We start from the raw sequence: 20,777 nt of genomic DNA, 5'->3' as shown, positions 1-20,777 counted from the left end.
TGTCTGTACCCAGGACAAACTGCTCCCCCGGCTCCGCACTAACGTTCCGATCACAAAGACATCCAAGTGTTGTCTGAGTGAGACCTTCCTTCACTCAAATCAAGAACCTTTATCTTCTAGAGAATGCCAAGGTAAGTCAAGAACAGGATACATTATACTAAATAACTCGGTTTATTCTAACGACAGTGACTATATTAGAAAGGGGTTTGATAATGTGTTATTTCAAAAACGGCATGCTCCTTCCAGACATAATTTTTTGCTTTGGTTGTGACAGACAATCATTCATAATGTGACATCTTTTGTTTTAAATTTTAGAATATCCAAGACATCTTTCCCTCTGCTCTTCTTCAACATAGTGCGATGTGGGATCTACTACATTCACCAGAAGGGCTTTTGTCCGAAATGTCGATTTTCCTGCTCCTGGAATGCTGCCTGACCTGCTGTGCTTTTCCAGCATCACCCTAATCTTCAGCATCCACAGTACCCACCTCCGCCCATTCATCAGAACAGGTAGGCCATACCTCAGTCTCACATCTTATCTGAAAAATAGCACCTCCACCATCATGCAATGCTCCCTCAGTACTGCATTAGAATACCAACCAAGGATTCTCTCATCTCAAACCCTGGAGGAAACCTCGAAATCCAGGACTTTGTGATTCAGTTGCTACCAACTGAGCCACAGCTACGTCATTGGGCTGTGTTTCACAAACTGGCAGCATGAAGATTACAAGATAGACCCACACTTACCAAGATTGATGGTAGGCATCAGGTGAGTTCAACCTTGTTCAGAGGGAATTTTTATTTTAAAAAAGTTCTACTGTGACAACAAAGGATACAAAGATACCAGATCACTCACATATTGATTATTCTATAGATTCAAATGGAGGGATCAGTGATTAATAACCTATTTGAAAAAGAGCTATCAAATCCAAAAAGTTTGTGAATATTTTCTCAGTTACTACTCCATGGATAAGGAGTATTTCACCTGTGTTGTCACTCCAAATTGCAAGCCTAAAATGTGTGTTATTCTTCTAGCTGCTTTGGCTTAGTGGTAACAGTACTTTAGAAGTCTGAAACTTCAGGTTCCAAATTGGAGATTTGGTTAGAAAATCTCATTTGGCATTCACAATATAATACTAAGGAAGTACTTTCAGGCAATATGTTTAGTTCAGGCAGAAATCCAGGTGGGATTATGATGTCCTTCAAGATGAAATTTGCATACTGCCATTTATGACCTGATCTCAGACACAAAGGACAGTCACATGGGAGAAATATAGACAAGGGAAGCATGGATAGTTTCAATCAACCTGTTCAGATGCATGATGGTACACCTCTGATGCAAGTGGGACTTGAATCTCAATGTCTTGGCCAGGGATATGGACACTATCATTGCACCGGAAGAGAGTGCTCCCGAGTCTACTTTTTATAAAAATTAATCTATTTTTCTAATCAACCTGTTCAAACATATTATTACACACCTCTAGTGCAAGTGGAACTTGAACCCAGATCTTGTGGCTTTTGGCAGCATGTTCAAAAGCAAAAATGAAGACTTTGAAAATGAGGCCAGGTGTGTCCAGTTTGGGTTTTAAGCTTGCCCAAGACGCGGAGAACTGCAGAGTGTTAAATGCTGCAGGGTCATATTATTGTTGGAAAAAGTGATTTAGAGGAAGACTTGTTCAGACTCACTGATTTTGGACCATGTTATATTTCATAGACACATGAATGTTGCTGAGAGGATTCAAATCAATGACATCTAAACTCTTAATTACCAATACATGATTAAACAGGAACAGCAAACAATGATGTACAATATAACAATGGCCTTTTGTACTGCACCTTATCGTTTAGGTTGTGATTGAATCATGTTTCCATATGTGCATTGCATTTTGTGTATCTCGAGAGAGTTAATTTTGCTGGAGGTGTTGGCGTGTGGGTTGCCTTTTATGCACTGTTTTTCGGCTACTCGCTGTGTGTTTTTATTTGATGTGGTTTATTTTGTTGGTTCTGTGTACTGCTTTTCCAGTTGGTTATGGAGGGGACTTTGCTTTTGAGACCCTTTTTGTTGTCGCTTTTTTTTCTTGTTAACTGTTAGTGTCATACATATGGCCACTCAGGTAGGTGCCCAACTGGGGGTTGGGACCAAGGCTGTAGGACCTCTTACCTTGCAAGAGTTCCTGCTAGCCACCCCCACACACTGAGGCTCAAGAGACTGGGTGGAACAGGCATACCCATAGCTGATACAGAATCTCCTGTTATTAGAAAACATTATAACAAGTGCCCAAGTGGTTCTTGAGCCAACTGGCCACAGTCAGTGGATTTGGGAGGCACTGGCTCTTGAGGTGACTGGCCACAGCCAGTGTGCCTTAGGCTCCTGACTCTTGGGGAAAAAAACAAAAGTGTAACAACTGCCTACACAGATGTTTTGTTGGCCTAGTCATCTGTCAGTCAAATTGGACCATAAGCTAATTGGATAAGTAAATTACTTCATGCATAAAATTATATCCAACAGATAACAAAATTAACATTGGAGTGCAGAGATGGAACATGGTTTAAAGGCAAAATAAAGTTGTCATAGTCCCAGAAGACCACAGGGCTGCTCTGTCATTGGACAGAGAAATGACTGGTGGTGGTTTAACCTAAGGGTCACCACATCTCTGACAAGATGAGAGGTTGAAGGGAGTTTTTCATGGTAACCTCAGCCAATGTGGGAATTGAACCCATTCTGTTGCTGTCACTCTGCATGACAAACCAGCTATCCAGCCGATGGTTCAGGATGGTATACATAGTTGCAACAAGGAGGAAAGTTTGAAGGAGTAATGATAGCATCAGCCAAATAGAAATAGGAAAATTATGATTTGACACAGATTGGAAAAGGGAAAGTTGAGTAAATTATGATTTGTCCTGACAAACTTTTCCTTTTGGTCTAATTTTAGTAAAATATTTTTACAAGTAAATGTTATTTCCTATATACGTTTACTTCAGCATCTTCCATCATGCAGTGAAGGGGAATTTAACAGATACAGCATATCTTCTGTAACTTCCATACTTTTGTCCATCAGTTGAAAAATGTACTTTTCGCCTCAGCAGACTTGTTTCAAAGTGAGAAGTGAAAGAGCTGCCCCTCCTTTCCATCTTGAACATGACTAGATAGAAAATGAGGGCTGCAGATGCTGGAGATCAGAGTCAAGAGTGTGGTGCTTGAAAAGCACAGCAGGTCAGACAGCATCTGAGGAGCAGGAAATTTGACGATTTGGGCAGTGATGAAGGGCTTATGTCCGAAACATCGGTTTTCTTGCTCCTCAAATGCTGCCTGACCTGCATGACTAGATTCTGGATTAGTGGTACTGGAAAAGCACAGCAGTTCAGGCAGCATCCAAGGAGCAGTAAAATCGACGTTTCTGGCAAAGTTTTACCTGCATGACTAGATGTTGTTCAATCTTTGTCATGTCCAGTTCTATTGTTTGTCAACACTGCCCCACCCTCCTTTCCTTCTGTTAGCCTGGGGTGATCATGTTGATTGTGATGACAGGCCTTCTCAACTCTGGTGTTTCCACAACATATATGATCATTGTTTGACTAATGTTAGATACCTTTTTAGCAGCTGATTGATGGGTAGCAATTAAGGAAGTAAAGTATTCACAATGATCAAAACCATTTCCTTTATCTTATTTCAAATGTAAACATTGTGTGGATATGGACACTGAAATCATGTGCCCAATCTATAATTCAATAAATATTTTCCAAACAAAAATAGATTTTGTCTTAAGATCGTAGAGACATACAGCACAAAAGAAAGTCCTTTGATCCAACTCATCCATGCCAACCCTAAACTAATTTAGTCCTATTTGCCAGCACTTGGTCCATATCCCTCTAAACTCTTACTGTTCATATAGCCATCCAGATGCCTTTTAAATGTTGTCATTGTACCAGCCTCCACCACTTCTTCCAGCAGCTCATTCCACATATGCACCACCCCCTCTGCATGAAAAAGGTGTCCCTTAGGCCACCTTTAAATCTTTCCCCTATGCCCTCTAGTCCTTAGCAATACTTGTGACCAAAAACATTCATTCACAGTGAATTTACCATTCTCAATGCTTTGTTTGGCCTGCAACTTTCCATCTTAATTTGCTGAAAATAATGTTTAAAATTAATATCAAGGACTGGCTCAGTGGTTAGCACTGCTGCCTCATAGCACCAAGAACCAGGGTTCGATTCCATCATTGGGCGACTGTCTGTGCAGAGTCTGCACATTCTCCCTGTATCAGTGTGGTTTTCCTCCAGTAATCCGGTTTCCCCTCTTAACCCAAAGATGGGCAGGTTAGGTGGCTTACCCAGAGGAAATCAGGGTTACACAGATAGGGTAGGGGGATGGGTCTGGGTGGGATGCTCTTTGGAGGGTTGGTGTGGACATCTTGGGCCAAATGGCCTGCTTTTGCACTGTAGGGATTCTATGATTATAATAGGCAACACAAAGGAACAATAATCCTTTGGATCACTGTCCAAACAGAAGGTTTGAGACTGGCCCAAAAGAAGGTAACTCCCACTGTAATAACTGCATCTGTCACAACTTTCCTTCCCCTCACCTCATGTAATAACATTAAAATAACAGGTTTTAAAGATGGACTTAAAGATTTTCCTGCTGTATTTTTACTGTGTTAATTTTGTGGGTAATTGTTGTCAAATACACCCCTCTGGTCGTTAGTAATTTTAATCGATCTTAATTATTGTAAAGTCAGTTTTTCTATGGAGTGTGTGTCAATGTGTCGATAACTTAAAATGTTCTGCCACTCTCCTGGCCAATCCTGAACTTTCAGGTGAGCTTATTGAAAGATCAAGGTTTTTGTTTGTTGTGGGGGGAGGATTTGAAATGTTTGTTTACCCTCCCTGCACGTCTCAATGTCTCAAGTAGGGCCAATTTTCAACTGCAGTTGTCTTTTAAAAATGTCAAAAGCAAGTATGCAAATAAATCCCAAGAGAAAGCTATCAATTAAGGTTAGGAACAAAGGACATAGGAGCAACAAAAGAATGAAACTAGGCAGACCACCTAACATCAATCTGGGCACCCGAAAAGATAACATCAGAAATAGCTCTATCGAGCCTGCAAAGTCATCCTTACTAACATCTGGGAGCTATTGTCAAAATTGGGGGGCACGGTCTCATACACGGGTCAAGCAACAGCCTGATATAGTTGTACTCATGGAATCATGACTTGCAGACAATGCCTCAGACATCACCATCGCCATCCCCAGATATGTTCAGTTCCACCAGCAGTAAAGACCCAGCAGGCATGGTGGCACTGAGGTATACAGTCAGGAGGAAATTGCCCCGCGAATCCTCAACAATGACTCTGGACCCCAAGAAGTCTCATGGCATTACATTAAATACAAGCATGGAAACCTCCTGCTGATTACTATGTACTGTCTTCCCTTACCTGATGAATCAGTACTCCTTCTTGTTGAACAATATTTGGAGGAAATACCGAGGGTGGCAAAGATGTAAAATAAATTCTGGTTGGGAGATTTCAATGTTCACTAGAAAGAGTGGCTCAGTAGCAGCGCTACTGATCCAAGGACATTGCCGCTAGACTGGGTCTGTGGCAGGTGTTGAGGGAAAAACTTACTTGACCTATTCATTAGCAATCTGCTGGCTGCAGATGCATCTATCCATGACCATCTCGATAAGAGTGACCAGGGCACATTCTCACATTGAGAATATCTCGATTGTATTGTGTGACATTACCACTGTGTCAAGTGGGACAGACTTTGAACAGATTCAGCAACTCCAGACTGGGCATCCATGAGATACCGTGTGCCATCAAAACCAGCATAATCTGCAATCTCGTGGCCTGCATATCTCCCACTTAGCCAGGACTATGAAAGCCAGAGGATCAAGCTTGGTTCAATGGAAAAGGTATGCCAGAAGCAGTATCAGGCATACCTGAGAATGAGGTGTCAACCTGTTGAAGCCACCAAACAGGACTACTTAAGTGCCAAACAGCAAAAGCAGCAAGTAATAGAATTAAGCAATCCTGCAAATCTGCAGAATTAAGCTCTGCAGTCCTGACAGTCATGAATTGTGGGGGACAATTAACAACTCACTGGAGGAGGAGCTTCCACTAATATCCCCATCCTCAATGATGGAAACGCCAAACACATCAGTGCAAAAGATAAGGCTGAAGCATTTGCAGCAATCTTCAGCCAGAAGTACCAAGTGAATGATCTATCTGAGCTTCCTCCAGTGCACCCCTGTATCACAGATGCCAGTCTTCAGCCAATTTGATTCACTCCACATGATCTCAAGAAACACTGAATGGAGACACTGGATAGTGCAAAGGCTATGGTGCCTGACAACATTTCAGCGATAGTACTGAAGACTTGTGTTTCAGAACATGCAGCACCTGTAGCTAAGTATTTCCAGTACAGTTAGAAAACTGGCATCTGACTGACAATGTGGAAAATGACCCAGGTATATCCTGTACACAAAAGTGGAACAAGTCAAATCACTGCCCATCAGTCTACCCTTAACCATTAATAAAATGATGGAATTTGTCATCAACAGTGCTATCAAGCAGCACCTGCTCACTAATGCTCAGTTTGGGTTTCCCCAGGGCCATTCAGCTCCTAATCTTATTCCAACCTTCAAACATTGACAAAAGAGGTGAACTCCTGGTGTGAGGTGAGAGTGACAGCCCTTGATATCAAGACCACATTTGATTAAGTATGGAATCAATGAGCCCTAGCAAAATTGGAATCAATGGAAGCTAGGGGGCAAGCTCACCACCAGTTGGAGTCACACCTGGCATTTAGAAAGATGGTTGAAGTCGGTCATCTCAGCTTCAGAACATTTCTGCAAGTGTTCCTCAGGGTAGTGTCCTAGGCCCAACCACGTTCAGCAGTTTCAGCTGACTTTCTCTTCATCTTAATGTCAGAACTGGACATATTCACTGATTACACAATGTTCAGTACCATTCATAGAGTTTTACAGCATGGAAACAGACCCTTCAGTCCAATTCGTCCATGCTGACCAGATATTCTGCATTAATCTAGACCCATTGGCCAGCATTTGGTCCCTATACTGCTAAACCCCTCCTATTCATATATCCATCTAGATTACTTTTAAATGACTCTCTAACCTCCTCGACAACACATTTTCCTATCTATCTTGATGTTATAGGCAAGTTCATCCACTAAATATTTGATGCCTTCATTCAAATCATTGAGATAGACTGTTAGTAATTGAGGCCCAGCATTGATCCTGTGGCATTCCAGTGGTTAGAACTTACCAACCTTAAAAAGAAAATCAGTTTACCTCTATACTGTCCTTCCTGTTTGCTAATCACCCTTTTAGCCAGGTTAATATGCTTTTTCCCTACACCAGCTTGGATAGCAACCTTTTGTGGCATGTTCTTTAAACACCTTTTCAAAATTTAAGTACACCTCTATTGGTTCTTCTGTATCCACTGTGAATGTTACCTGACAAAAATCTCTAATAGGTTTGATTGAAGAGGATTTCACTTTCACGGAGCCATGTTGGTTTTGCCTCATTACATCATAGTTTTCTTATCAGTATTCTGCTGTCGCCTCCTTAACACTTTCTCTTTGAGATTTTCCTATCTCTTATGGGAAAGTCTGGATTTCTTGATATTCTGCATTATATAAAGGTTTAATTTCTGTTCCTGCCAACAACCATTATTCGCATTAACTCTCATACTGGCCAGATTTAAGTTCCAATTTCCATTAAATCCAAATGTGTTCAGTTTTGAGCTCTGAGATCCTTCCTTATCATTTTCAAAAGAATGGATGCATGAATAGGAAGGGTTTAGAGAGATATGGGCCAAATGCTGGCAAAGGGACTAGATTAATTTAGGATATCTGGTCAGCATGGACGATTTGGACCGAAGGGTCTGCTTCTGTGCTGTACATTTCTATATTTTTAGACAGTCCCTGAGAATGATGATGACTTTCTTTTACTTGAGAGTTTTGGGTTCGGAGGTGGCTAAACAGACAAATGCTGGACCTACAAGTGGGACAGGTGTTATTTGAAGAAGTGGGTGCTGGAATGTTCAGTTTTCACATATTATTTCCAGTGTCTGTGCTTGGCCTTTAACTGTTTGCTCAGTTGGCTGGATAGCTAGTTTGCAAAACAGTGTGATGCCAACATTGCAGGTTTATTTCTGACACCGGCTAAGGTCACCATGAAGGCCATCCCAACCTCACCCCTTGCCTGAGGCCAGGCAAAACTCAACAAAATCATTTCTTTCTTTCTATGGACCTCTGGGGCTATGATGACTTACTTTAAAAACCCATTTGAAAACAACAAACCCCTTCTCCTTCCCCCAGTCCGACTGAGAACGATGGTTGCTGGGTTTGAGGTGGAACATCTGGAATCAGGACTTGACACCATCTTGGCAAATATTTCACTCACATTTATAATTTACCTTGAATTAATTATAGAAAAAATATATACCCATACTTTTTGATGGAATTAAATAGTATGCTTAAAAGTGGGTGGTTCTTTTTTTCTGCGAGAGCTGTGGTTGGGGAAGGGAAGACAGTTCCTCGTGGATACAAAAAGAATAAATTTTCAACCTACATCCTGATCAAAGGCAAGAAATTTGCTCCATGTGCACAACTAAATATTAAACTCCAAGACCGACAACACAATGGTTAGGTATGGATAAAGAAAAATTCATCAACTTCCCTCAACGAAATGGCCACAAATTCTCATTCACATACAACATCTACATATATGACGTGCATTGCAACTATCTCCATTGGGAAGCATAGGATATCCTGTGATCAATTACCATTTACTCTGAGTAATTGTCGAAGGTCATTTATTTTATGTCCAAAGTTCACAGCCCAAACTAAACATGAAAAAAACACTGGCACGTTTGGAAGTTGTGCACACGTTTAAAAACGTTAATCAATTTTCTTCCATTTGAAGTTTGAATCTACATTTAGCAAACTTAATCTTGCATGATATCATAGTCAAAGCCTCTTCCATGTTCAAGTGACAAGAAACCAATGTAGGTTTACGAAGAAAAGGTGGGTGTTTGGCACCAAGTCAAAATCATCAGAGAGCTGGTGCAGACTTGATCAGTTGAATGGCTTTATTCTGTGATTTAATGATTCTGTGAACATGAAAGGATAATTCTTGTTTTAGAGCCAACTACCAAACAATCAAATCCAGAATCTAATGCTGTGGGGAGATAAATACAAATCCCACCCGGCCAAGTAGGAGGAATTTAAATTCAATGAATAAATTTGGAATTAAAAAGCTAGTGTCCCTGCAAAATCCATCTAGTCTACTAGTGCCCTTTAGGGGAGAAAACTCTACCATCCTTACCCAGTCTTTTCTTCATGTAACTCTAGAGTTACAGCACATTTGACTCTTAACTGCCCTCTAAAATGACCAAATAAGCCACTCAATTCTGGGCCAGTTAGGGACAGGCAACAAATGCTGACACCAATATATGAACAAGGAATAAGAGTAGGGCACTTCACCCTTCGGGCCTGCTCTGCAATTCAAGATGGTCATGGCTGGTCTAATTTTAAACTCAACTGTACATTCTTGCCTAATTTTTCAAGAATCTACCTCGGCCTTAAAAATATTTAAACAGTTTGCATCCACCGCTTCACCCACATCCCGGGACGGACTTTTTAAAAAAGACAAGGTTCCACATCATAGACTGCTTAATGAGGTTGGATCACATGGAATACAGGGAGAACTAGCAATTTGGATTCAAAATTGACTGGAAAGTAGGAAACTGAGGGTGGTGGTGGAGGGATGCTTTTCAGACTGGAGGCCTGTAACCAGCGTTGTGCTGCAGGGATGAGTGCTGGGTCCAGTGCTTTTTGTCATTTGTGTAATGATTTGGATGTTAACATAGGTATAGTTAGTAAATTTGCAGATGAGACCAAAATTGAAGGTATAGCGGACAGCAAAGAAGATTACATCACAGTACATTATCTTGATCAGACGGACCGATGGGCCAAGAAATTTGCTCTACGTGTACAACTGAATAATAAACTCCAAGACTGACAACACAATGGTCAGTAAGATAACGAAAAATTCATCAACTTCCTTAAACAAAATGGCCACAAATTCTCATTCACACACAACATCTATATATATGACGTGCAGTGCAACTGTCTTCATTGGGAAGCATAGGATATCCTGTTGTCAATTACCAATTATTCTGAGTAATTATATTTACTAGGGTAAATCAGTGCAGGACTTATACCCTTAATGGTAAGATACTGGGGCATGTTGCTGAACAGAGAGATTGGAGTGCAGATTCATATTTCCTTGAAAGTAGAGTTGCGGGTAGACTGGGTAGCTAAGAAGGCGTTTAGTACGTATGCTTTTTTTAATCGGTGCATTGCATGTAGGAATTGGGAGGTCCTGTTGAGGCTGTACAGGACATTGGTGAGGCCACTTTTGGAAGACTGCATTCAGTTCTGGTCTCCTTGCTATAGGAATGTTATCAAACTCGAAAGGGTTCAGAAAATATTTACAAGGATATTGCCAGGGTTGGAGGGGTTGAGCTATAGAGAGAGGCTGATTCGGCTGGGGTTGTTTTCTCTGGAGCGTCAGAGGCTGAGCAGTGGCCTTAGAAGTTTATAAAATCATGAGGGATATATATATAAGATGAACAGTCAATGTTTTTTACCCAGGTCAAAAATCACATGGCACCAAGTTGTAGTCCAACGGATTTATTTGAAAACACAAATTTTCAGAGACTCATTCCTTTTTCAGGTACCCGTGACCTGAAGAAGGAGCAAGGCTCTGAAAGCTTGTGTTTTCAAATAAACCTGTTGGACTATAAGCTGGTGTCATGTGACTTTTGACCTTGTCTAACCCAGTCCAACACCAGCACCTCCATATCATCTTTTCCACAGGATAGGGAAGTCCAAAATTAGAGGGCATAGGTTTAAGGTGAGAGATGAAAAATTTAAACAGGACCTAAGGGGCAATTTTTTCAGGCAGAGGGTGGTGCGTGTATGGTGTGAACTGCAGGAGGAATTGGTGGAGGCTGGTGCAATTACAATATTTAAAAGGCATCTAGATGTGTATTTGAATAGGAAGCGTTTGGAGGGATATGGGTCAAATGCTGACAAAAGGTTAATTTAAGGTCAGCATGGATGAGTTGGACCAAAGGGTTTGTTGGAACGCTATACATTTCTATGACTCTAACTATGTGTTTTTATAACTTTTAAACCATCTGATAATTGCACTGTTATTTGAGGTGAAAATTACACAAGAGAGGAAATGAAAGATATGATTGAAATTCTACCAAGTAAATAATCAAGAATTATTGTCACATGTACCTAGGTACAGTGAAAAGTTTTCTTTTGCATGCAATAGGGTCAAATCATACCATACAAAGTGTATTAGGATAATAGAAGACAACGAAGAATACAATGTTACAGCTGCAGTGAAGGCGCACAGACAGCGAGATCAACATCAAATTTAAAATTTGAGAGGTCCATTAGAAGTCTATTAACTGGTAAGAAGCTGTTAAAACTATTTGTATGTCTACGCAAACCTTTAAATCATCTCTCCAACGGAAGAAGGTGGAAGGGAGTATAGCCAGGATGGGAGAGGTCTTTCACTATGTTGGTTGCTTTCTGGAGGCAGCAGGAAGTATAGCAAACGGATGGTAGGTTGCTTTACATGGTGGACTTGGCTGTGTTCACAACTCGTAGTTTCTTGCGGTCTTCGGAAGAGCAGTTGCCTTATTACACAGTACTGCATCCGACTGGGTGCTTTTTATCGTGCAACTATCAAAACTGGAAAGAGTCTTTGTGGAGCATGTCAAATTTCCTTAGCCTCCTGCGGAAGTAAAGATGTTGTGCTTTCTTGACCATTGTGTCGACATGAGTGGACCAGGACAGATTGTTGATAAGCACTCAATCTCTTTCTTATATTCTGTCTTATCGTTGTTTGAGATACACTGTACGATGGTGTAGTCAGTAAACTTATCAATGGAGTTGGGGTGGAATTGGCCACACAGTCATGAGTGTATAGGGAGCATGGTAGGGTGCTGGGTACACAGCCTTGAGTGACACCAGTATTGAGGATTATGGTGGAGGAGGTGTTGTTGCCGATTCTTACTGATTGCTGTCTATGGGAGAAGAAATTGAGGATCCAGTTACAGAGGAGAGTGTGGAGGTCTATGTCATGCAGTTCAGAGATGAATTTGTTTGGTATTGTGGTACTGAAGGCTGAGCTTTAGTCAATAAGCAATGGACTTGCAGAAATGACTTTGTAGAAATTGGATCCATCAATTAAAATTATAATCACAATTGCCTTGACATTCATTCTAATTGCCCTGGGTGAAACTAAACCTTCAATTACTGAAGTTAAGTCAGCAAACAATAAAAGCCGGGAAAATGAAAGTCCCGCCAATCTACCGAGATTCCCATTGGTCTATTCCCCTGCCAATCACGTAAGTTTGCTCGATAATTGGGGAATCACGTAAATCAATCCACTTATGCGCGGGAGATATAAAACAACTTTAATGAAAGGAAATTTCAATTTCTCCTTATCTCCTACCGAAATGCCAGTGGATTCATTCAATACATTCTCCTTTAAAAAGTGTTCTTTCTCAGAATGATTGCAAATGTGAAATAAAACCCCGCTTTCCCGCCACACACAGCCCGCACCCACCCCACCCCACCCCCAAAGCCGCCTGTTGATTGGTGAGTCGGTGCGGACGGTTTTATGAGACCCTCGCTCCGATTGGCGCGTCTCGGGAGGAGGAACGATCCGAGACGCTGGGTTGGGCAGTATTCCCCGCACCCGCCAAAAGTGCCGGCCAATGGCGGGCCGCGATTGGCCGAGGGAAGAAGGCGCGAGCCGGGGCGGCCGGTTTAAAAGGGGAGAGGCGGGAGTGGCGCGAGCCTGTGGCCCCGCTCTAACCGCCCCCGTGACGAAGATGGTCCGCACCAAGGCTGACAGCCCGTCCACCTCCACCGGCTCCTTTCGCAAAGGTGAGGGGAATGCCAACAGACCGTCCGCTTTCCCCCCCCGCACCCCGCACTCCTGGCAGCATCAGCCTGTCCCTTTCTCCAACATCCGTCTGTCGGTATGGGGGCGGGAGATGTCGAGCGGGCGCCGCCATCGCCGCCTCCTTCCCTTAAACCGCCGCTGTTACTGCGGGCCTGAATCGTCTCGCCTGTTAACCGGGATCTTTGGCGGACCCGCTTCTATCTTTTCGTCCTTTTATTTTTTTTTGGTTGTTGGGAGGTGTGTGTTTTGTTTTAGTACACCGTGCTCCCCGCGGGAATCTGTGTGAGGTGGACGGCTCCCCGGCAATCCCCTCACACACTGTCCCTCCTGTTTTTTTTTTATATACCAACGTGGTCACCTTTTGGCGCTTTGACCAAGGCCAGGGTCCAGCGGGGGTTCGGTCTTTAATTCTTTCCCCTTACCCCCCCACTCTCCTCAACAATCGGCTGCCTCTTTAAGTATTAAATAGCGACCTTTTTTTTTGTGGTAAGTCACCTTTCACAAGTGGGTTCTCAAACAACTTCGCACTTAGGAATTAAATGGTATGACCCAGAGCTTTGTCCGAATACTTTTAAGGCAAAATTAAATTTTAAAAAAAAAACCTATGTACCTGTCTGACATCGCAACCGATCAGGAAGCAATTCCGAGATGACCTTGTTGGATCTGGAAATGTTAACTTCCTTTTTTTTTGTTCTTGTTTCCACAGATGCTGCTGTGTCTCTCCAGCGCATTCTGTTTTTGTTCCAGGCCAGGCAGTATCAGTTAAAGCTTCAGGTCCACTTTGTATCAGTTGAAAAGATTTAGATGATTAGGTTTTGAGCAAGTGGAAGAGAGGCAGGAGCACAAAAGGGAAGGTGCATTGAGAATCGATGACACTTAATGGATTAAATGAAATGAGGCTTGATGCCGTGCACTTGATTATTGGTTTTAATGTCTGCATCGACTCTCTTCTGGTCACCACAGATCCACTGATTTTAAGCCTTGAAAGTACACTTAATCTACATTGCTCTAATTTGCAATCATGTACTCACTTTAATATACTGATCCAGAGTTGTTTACAGGAGTGCATCAGCCTGCCAATAACACTGAACCAAAGGAGGTTGCATTTTTAAGTCTGGGGCAACTAACCAAAAGCTTGGTATGTAAGAGATCTCGGTAAGATCTTCAGGGAAGTCATTCCAGTGCTTGGTCTTAGACCGCTGAAGTGAGAGGATTTTATTGTACCTGATTTTTTTTGTTGAAAATCCTGCATTTGATTTGCATCATGCACCAGAAGAATTAGTTTGCCTTGTTTGAATTTTGTCTTGTCTTTGAATACTGCAAGAATCAGAACTTAGGTGCCCTGTTTCCAAATGGCAAAAGTTTGGACATGGGATGAAATTCAATATTTTGAAGCTTGCAGCTAATACAGAATAAGTAGGGATATCTTAGAGATCACTTTCAAGAAAATTTGGGTGAGAATATGGTAGATGGAGTGTAATGTGAAAATGTAGGATATTTCTGCATAGTAGCTTGGTTAAACATTTCAAATGCAATGCAGTTTTGGTCTCCCACTTTCCTAATACTTTCTCTTTGGAAAGAGTTTACATTCCCTGTAAGCTGCATAGCTACTGGGTGGTACTCTGTATGATGTTTAGTTGGGTGTTCAGAAGAAGTAGTTTAGGCCATGTTTGGAAGGAGTGTGAAGATTCACTAGATTGGTCCCCAGGTTGGCAGGACTGCCCTATAAAGAAATTGGGCTAAACTTGTCAGGCCCCTTTGGGTCATTGCTGACCATGGGTTGCATCCTCATTCTGGCTTTCTGCTTTCCTGAAGCAATGTTGCTTGTGTCTGAAGAGACCAATGATTGTCCTGGTTGAAGAAGTCACATCTTATGTGACCTTCGATCTGCTAGAACTGCTGCGCTCCTTCATGCCTGCTTCTCTGCTACAGTGATCATTAGCTTCTTTTCCCCTGGTTTGAGGTGTTGGTTCAGGGTGCTTCTCCATCTCGTGCAGTCAGCTGCAAGCTATTCTCAGGACATAACGATATCAAGCACCTACTTGTCCCTTCCACTGACATCCTTGTAGCACAGCTAGGGACATCCAGTGGGTCTCTTTCCAGATGCAAGCTCTCCATAGAGCATATCCTTTGGGACGAGGCTCTTGTCCATGCAGTGGATGTGGTCCAACCACTACAGTGTCTGCTGCCTGAGCAGAGGACCATTGCAAAGCCTGTATTCTTTGGATTTCTGAATGTGATCTCATCGAAACCTAACAAATACTTGGTTGTAGATGCAGGTAAGATATTTACACAGGAAGAAATACAGACCATTAGTCTGCTCTGTCATTAATGACTGGCTAAGCTGAACTCCAATTTCCCCTTTCCTGAACCCGGATTACCTTGGGTTAAAAATCTGTTTCAGCCTTAAATACTTAATGACCCAGCCTTAGTTTCTCCTGATTGGAGAGTCAAGACCTAGGGAAATAATTTGTACAGGGGAACTTTCTTAATGATCTGCAGGATTTTATAATTTTCTCACCCAATGGCTTCTAGAAACTGAGTTTGAATATGCTTATAGTGTTAGATTTGGTTACTAATAGTGTAAAGTTTTGTGGTTTAAAGGCATTGAAGTATTTTTTCAGTCATAATGGAAAATTTTATACAAAAGCACTTATCTGAACAGAAGTTTCCCTTGTGACTTTTCTAGGACATTGCTTCCATGTGAATTGAAGATTGATCTAAACTGGTAGGACTGCAAATTAGATGTACTGTTTTTAATTTAGCAAATCTGAGTTTAGTAGGAGTACTTTTTTTTTCTTTACCTAATCCAGGATTGGTGACTGTTCACAATCCATGATATTCTTTTATCTAGAAAAATCCTGAGTAAGGAGTGAAGTCTGTTTCCTATAGTCAATAGGAACCAGTCTCTTCTGGTCTTCCTCGCTAGTTCAACATTCTCTAGTTGCCACTGACCTTGGAGATGCTTACTTGAGTAGTGTCCTTACTTAATTTTATTTGCAACATACTGGTGCCTTGGTTAAGAACCAAATGAGTCTGGGCCTTTGTAAAAATCACTAACCGGATTCTTGTTTTAAGCTTTAGTGTAGCTTCTTGTGTAGGAGACACCCATGCAATTGCCTTTTGTTTTAACAGCCGTTGCTGCCAGAGCACCAAGGAAGGCACTTGGATGTGCAAGTACAGCCAATGTTTCCCTAACATCTCCTGGAAAAAAGGGTATGTATTGAACAGTTCTTGAACAACCAGTAGCCTACAATCTCTGCAAAATAACCAGTATTAGCAGTGATTCAGACTTGTCAAAGATTTTTCACATTCATTTCAATTGTTAAACTTGAGGGTTTTTAAAGCTTGTATCTAATTGCTTTTGGATTTTCAGTTTTCACTTGTGCAATAAAACTTAATATTTGGATGACCAACATGGGGCAGGGAGAGAATGAAAGGGCCTTTAAAGAGAAAAGGTGTCCTGATAAGGCTCTCAAGAAACAGGAGTCCATCTTTAGATGGGAACCTCCAAATTTTAGGTGGGAATGTAGACTTCTGTCTACTCAATCTCCAACTTTAAAGATGAAATGTCTGTCTCCCTCTTATTCTGATATTAAACAATTAAGGATATGGTGTGCCAGCAAGACTGAGGTGAGTTAGCTTGCAGGGTCAACAACTCTGAAGGCTATAATTGAATTATTCATCAGGAGGGTTAGTGAATTTCATCCATCTATTTATTTCAAACTTGGAAAGTTTTCACAACCTGGTCTAATTTTTTTTACTGTAAGATGAAGGCTTGCTGCAAGCTCTGATTAATGGGCATGTTTTTATGCTTAACAGAAAACAAATATGCTGGTGGGAACCCAGTATGTCCAAGACCAACCCCAAAGTGGCAGAAAGGGATTGGAGAATTCTTCGGTCCTTTCAAACAGCCTGGAAAGGAGAATACAGAGCCATCAGATATCAGCAGTAGCAGCAAGGCTGGAACAAGTAAAGCTCCAAGAAGGTAAATTTTACCACTCACTCATCCAAAGGCACTCTATGGCTTGATGTGGGTTTAGCTAGACTGTCCTCTGGTCTTGATTCAAATGGCTTCTTTCAGCTCAGTTGGGCATATTACTCCTTTACAGGGGAAGCATGTTGATAGATCTTTTCCTGAATACTGAAAAGATCTTTCAGACTTGGGAGTATGATTATTAATGGTCAACTGTGTGACCATAACATCAGACTTTTACATCCAAGATACTGTAGTTTCCTTCAAATATCAGATTTCACCTACAGCAAAGGGCACTGTCTCCATTATTTTTCCTTGAGATAACATCTTTCTGGCTTGAAGCTTTTTACAACTTGTTGCTGTAATGCAGTTATGGAAGAATTGCCTTAAGGGCTGTAGCAATCTAACAACTGAATTAAATGATCTTGGGATGAGTGCTTCCAAGCCAACACTGTCCATCTAAGATTTAATATTTTCAAGAAAGTACAAAACTGCATTTTGGGCACATTTTCTTGGAAATAACTTATGATGTATTTGCTCTGCCTAGGGCACGTGTTCTACCTGAGGACTCTGAGGAAGCAGCTTCAGATGAAGAGAACTGAATACCACTTGCCCACACCACGTCTAATACTTGAATTGATCTTCCTTGACGTGTATATTTGTATATATGTCTATTGCTATGTAGTATGGATTTCTTAGTTGTCTTGTACAGAGTTAAAATACCATTAAAAGCCATAACTATGGAATCAATTTAAAAGCTGCCAGTTGAATATTTTGGTCCAGGGCCAGTGGTCCCTGAGCAAAATGAAACTATCTACATAATTATTTGTTTTATTAATCTTTTTGACCTATACTTGTGTTGATGGGTGGGGTTAGAAATGAAATTTCATGAACCAAGGCCTATAACCTATCTTGTGAATTTGCTGTATCTTTACAATTATCTTTTATAATAAATTTTTAAGCTGTGCCAAACTAAATATTGAGCAAGTCTCACTCTGGATCAAATGTTGAAACTTTCTAATGACTATTCCTGGCTTTGTTCTTCATGTATTCATTTCCTGACTTCAATGCTTCAAAATTCCAACAGTGAAGGGATAGCAATACATTGCCAATCTTGAGTGGCTTGGAGGGGAATGTGCAGGTATTCATGTATTTGCTGTCATTCTAGATGGTGGTCAATTTGCAAGGTGCTGTGTAAGGAGTGTTGGTGGCCTCCAGTGTCTTGTAGCTGTGGTACACCACTACTCTACAGGAGCAGTGAAATTTTCATGTTTAAATTTTAAATGGTTGCTTTCTCCTGAACGGTTGAGCTGCTGGATTATTGTTGGAACTACTGCCATCCAGGAAGTAGGGAGTATTTCATCAACTGCCTGACCTCCACCATGTGGGTGGTGGACAGACTGTAGGACATCAGGTGATGTAACTTGAATGATTCCCAGCCTCTGACCTGCTCTTGTAGCCAGTGTTTAAATGGCTGCCTCATGGCCTTCTCCAGAATGTTGGCTGTGGAGGGTACAGTGGCCAGGTGAATGGGTGATGGTTAAATTCTCATTGGTCACTGCTAGGCACTTGACAAATATTTGCCACTTTGCCAAAGTAAATAGTCCATTGTGGTATCTGGGCATAAACTGATTAAGGATGAATAGTGATCAATGAACACCATCTTTTGTGTGGAGAGAAGGTCAGTTGAAACAAATCAAAATATTTGGACTTGAGACATTTATCTACACAGACTCCTGCCGTGATGTCTTGTGGTTGAAGGTCTGTCATCTCTGCTTCAAGTTTTCCTTTTTGTGGTATTGGAATGTATCTGGCCAGCAGGTTATTTTCCTATTAATTTGCTATGCTGATGCTCCTTGATTCTAGTCTCATCATATTGTACCTTTTTTGAGTCCAGACAGAGTTGGAGAAAGTGAGGGCTGGAGATTAGTCAAGACTCTGCTGCTGGAAAAGAACAGGTCAGGCAGTATCTGAGGACCAGGAGAATTGACATTTTGGGTCTAATGTTTAAGGTGCTGCCTAATCACCTGTGCTTTTTCAGCACCACATGCCACTCAGGAGCTGAGTGGCCATGGTAGAACCCAGTTTCAGTGAGCAGATCATTGCCAAGTAAATGTTGTTTAATTGTACTAATCCCCTTCCTTTTCTGATTGAAAGTTGACTGGCAGTATTTGACAAGGTTGGATTTCTCTATGTATAAGACATACCTGAACAAACTCATTGCTGCTACTGAGTCTTGAGAATGCTACTACTAAGGTAGTCTTGCCCTCTATTGTGTTCCGCATGATGCACTGACTTGTCAGGGGCCACTATGTAGTAGGTGGTGTGGACTGCAGATGCTGGAGATCAGAGCTGAAAATGTGTTGCTGGAAAAGCGCAGCAGGTCAGGCAGCATCCAAGGAGCAGGAGAATCGACGTTTTGGGCATTCCTGAAGAAGAGCTCATGCCTGAAACATCGATTCTCCTGCTCCTTGGATGCTGCCTGACCTGCTGCGCTTTTCCAGCAACACATTTTCACCACTATATAGTAATTTGGTTTTCTTTGCCTGATCAGACTTAATGGGATCTTGAATAAATCTTGATGACTTGGCAATTCCTATCAGATTTTCTACCTTGCAGGGAGTGGCAGAGGCGATTTGGGAGGTACAAAAGTGAGGGGCATAAGACAAACTTACTCCCATTTAGTTGAGGAATCAACTACGTGGGGTAGGTTCAAGGCAATGGATAGGAGGTTTGGATGAGGAAGGCACTGGATGGAATCTGGAACTCTGCTTGTGTTGAGAAACCCTCAAACATAAAAGGATTTAGATGTGTACTTGCACTGCCAAAGCATACAAGGCTAAAGTTAAGAGTTGGAGATTAGGATTAGAGCTTTTTTGACTAGTGCTGATACAATGGGCTGAAGAACCTTTTGTTATAAACATCAAACTATATCACTGTACTAGTACCTCTGGGTGTACCCAGCTAGTGGTACAGGACCTATCCAGTGTTGTTCTGTAGCAACATCTATGCTTGACTGACTTTGAAAATCTTCCTCATCTTGAAACTGCTCCTGATAGGATATTTCAGGTGCAACAAGGCTGTTACTGTTAGCTCTGATTTCATTCCTTTGGGGCTTTTGATACAACAGATTACCCAAGGACTATCAGAGGATGGTTAAGATTAAACCACAATGGGTCTAAACCGGCTGACTTCCTCCCTAAAGTACAATGGTGAATTTGTTTTTATGGTCACTTGATTAATTCCAGAATGTCTAAACTCAAATAACATAGGGTCAAATGCCAAGATTGTAGATTATGTTCCCCAGAGCATTATGTAAATTGTGGGATTATTAGTCCAATAACAATACCAGTCACCTGCAGTGACCTATACAGGAATAAGTTTTGCTGTTATTCCCAACTTTAGTTTACAGATTTAATCAACTTTCAAATTCTCCATTAAACTTTGCCCTGTCAATAACAGATTAAACTTAATGGTGAAATTAGATTCCCTACACTGTGGAAACAAGTCCTTCAGCTCAACATGTCCACACTGACCCTCTGAAGAGTAACCACCCAGACCCATTTGTTTCTGACTAACATACCAAACACTATATAAGCAATTTAGCAGTGTCAATTCACCAGACCTGTACATCTTTGGACTGTGGAAGGAAACCCACGCATACAATGTGCAAACTCCACAGACAGTTGCCTGCGGTTAGAGTCAAACCTGGCTCCTTGGTGCTGTGAAGTAGTGGTGCTGTGAAGTAGTAGTGCTAACCACTGAGCCACCGTGCTTGATTGGC

General features: G+C 41.6%; 1 protein-coding gene across 2 annotated transcripts; it reads left to right on the top strand.

Moving 5' to 3' along the window:
* Positions 1 to 23: 23 nt before the first annotated feature.
* Positions 24 to 17,976, top strand: pclaf (PCNA clamp associated factor). 2 transcript variants are annotated; one of them, XM_087982065.1, is made up of 5 exons: positions 24 to 131; positions 316 to 510; positions 16,153 to 16,233; positions 16,840 to 17,005; positions 17,541 to 17,976. In XM_087982065.1, exons 2-5 carry the CDS (start codon positions 426 to 428, stop codon positions 17,593 to 17,595), a joined length of 387 nt encoding a protein of 128 aa, XP_087838191.1. In that variant the 5' UTR covers positions 24 to 131; positions 316 to 425; the 3' UTR covers positions 17,596 to 17,976. The 2 variants fall into 2 exon arrangements, with proteins under 2 accessions (XP_087838191.1, XP_043536457.2); XM_043680522.2 differs by lacking the exons at positions 24 to 131; positions 316 to 510 and adding an exon at positions 12,843 to 12,998.
* Positions 17,977 to 20,777: the final 2,801 nt, after the last annotated feature.

The sequence above is a fragment of the Chiloscyllium plagiosum genome, unplaced genomic scaffold (assembly GCF_037043375.1).
Source record: "Chiloscyllium plagiosum isolate Xiang-an unplaced genomic scaffold, Cpla_swu_hap1 HiC_scaffold_42, whole genome shotgun sequence".
NCBI lineage: Eukaryota > Metazoa > Chordata > Chondrichthyes > Orectolobiformes > Hemiscylliidae > Chiloscyllium > Chiloscyllium plagiosum.
This window is presented reverse-complemented; position numbering and strand designations above follow the sequence as displayed.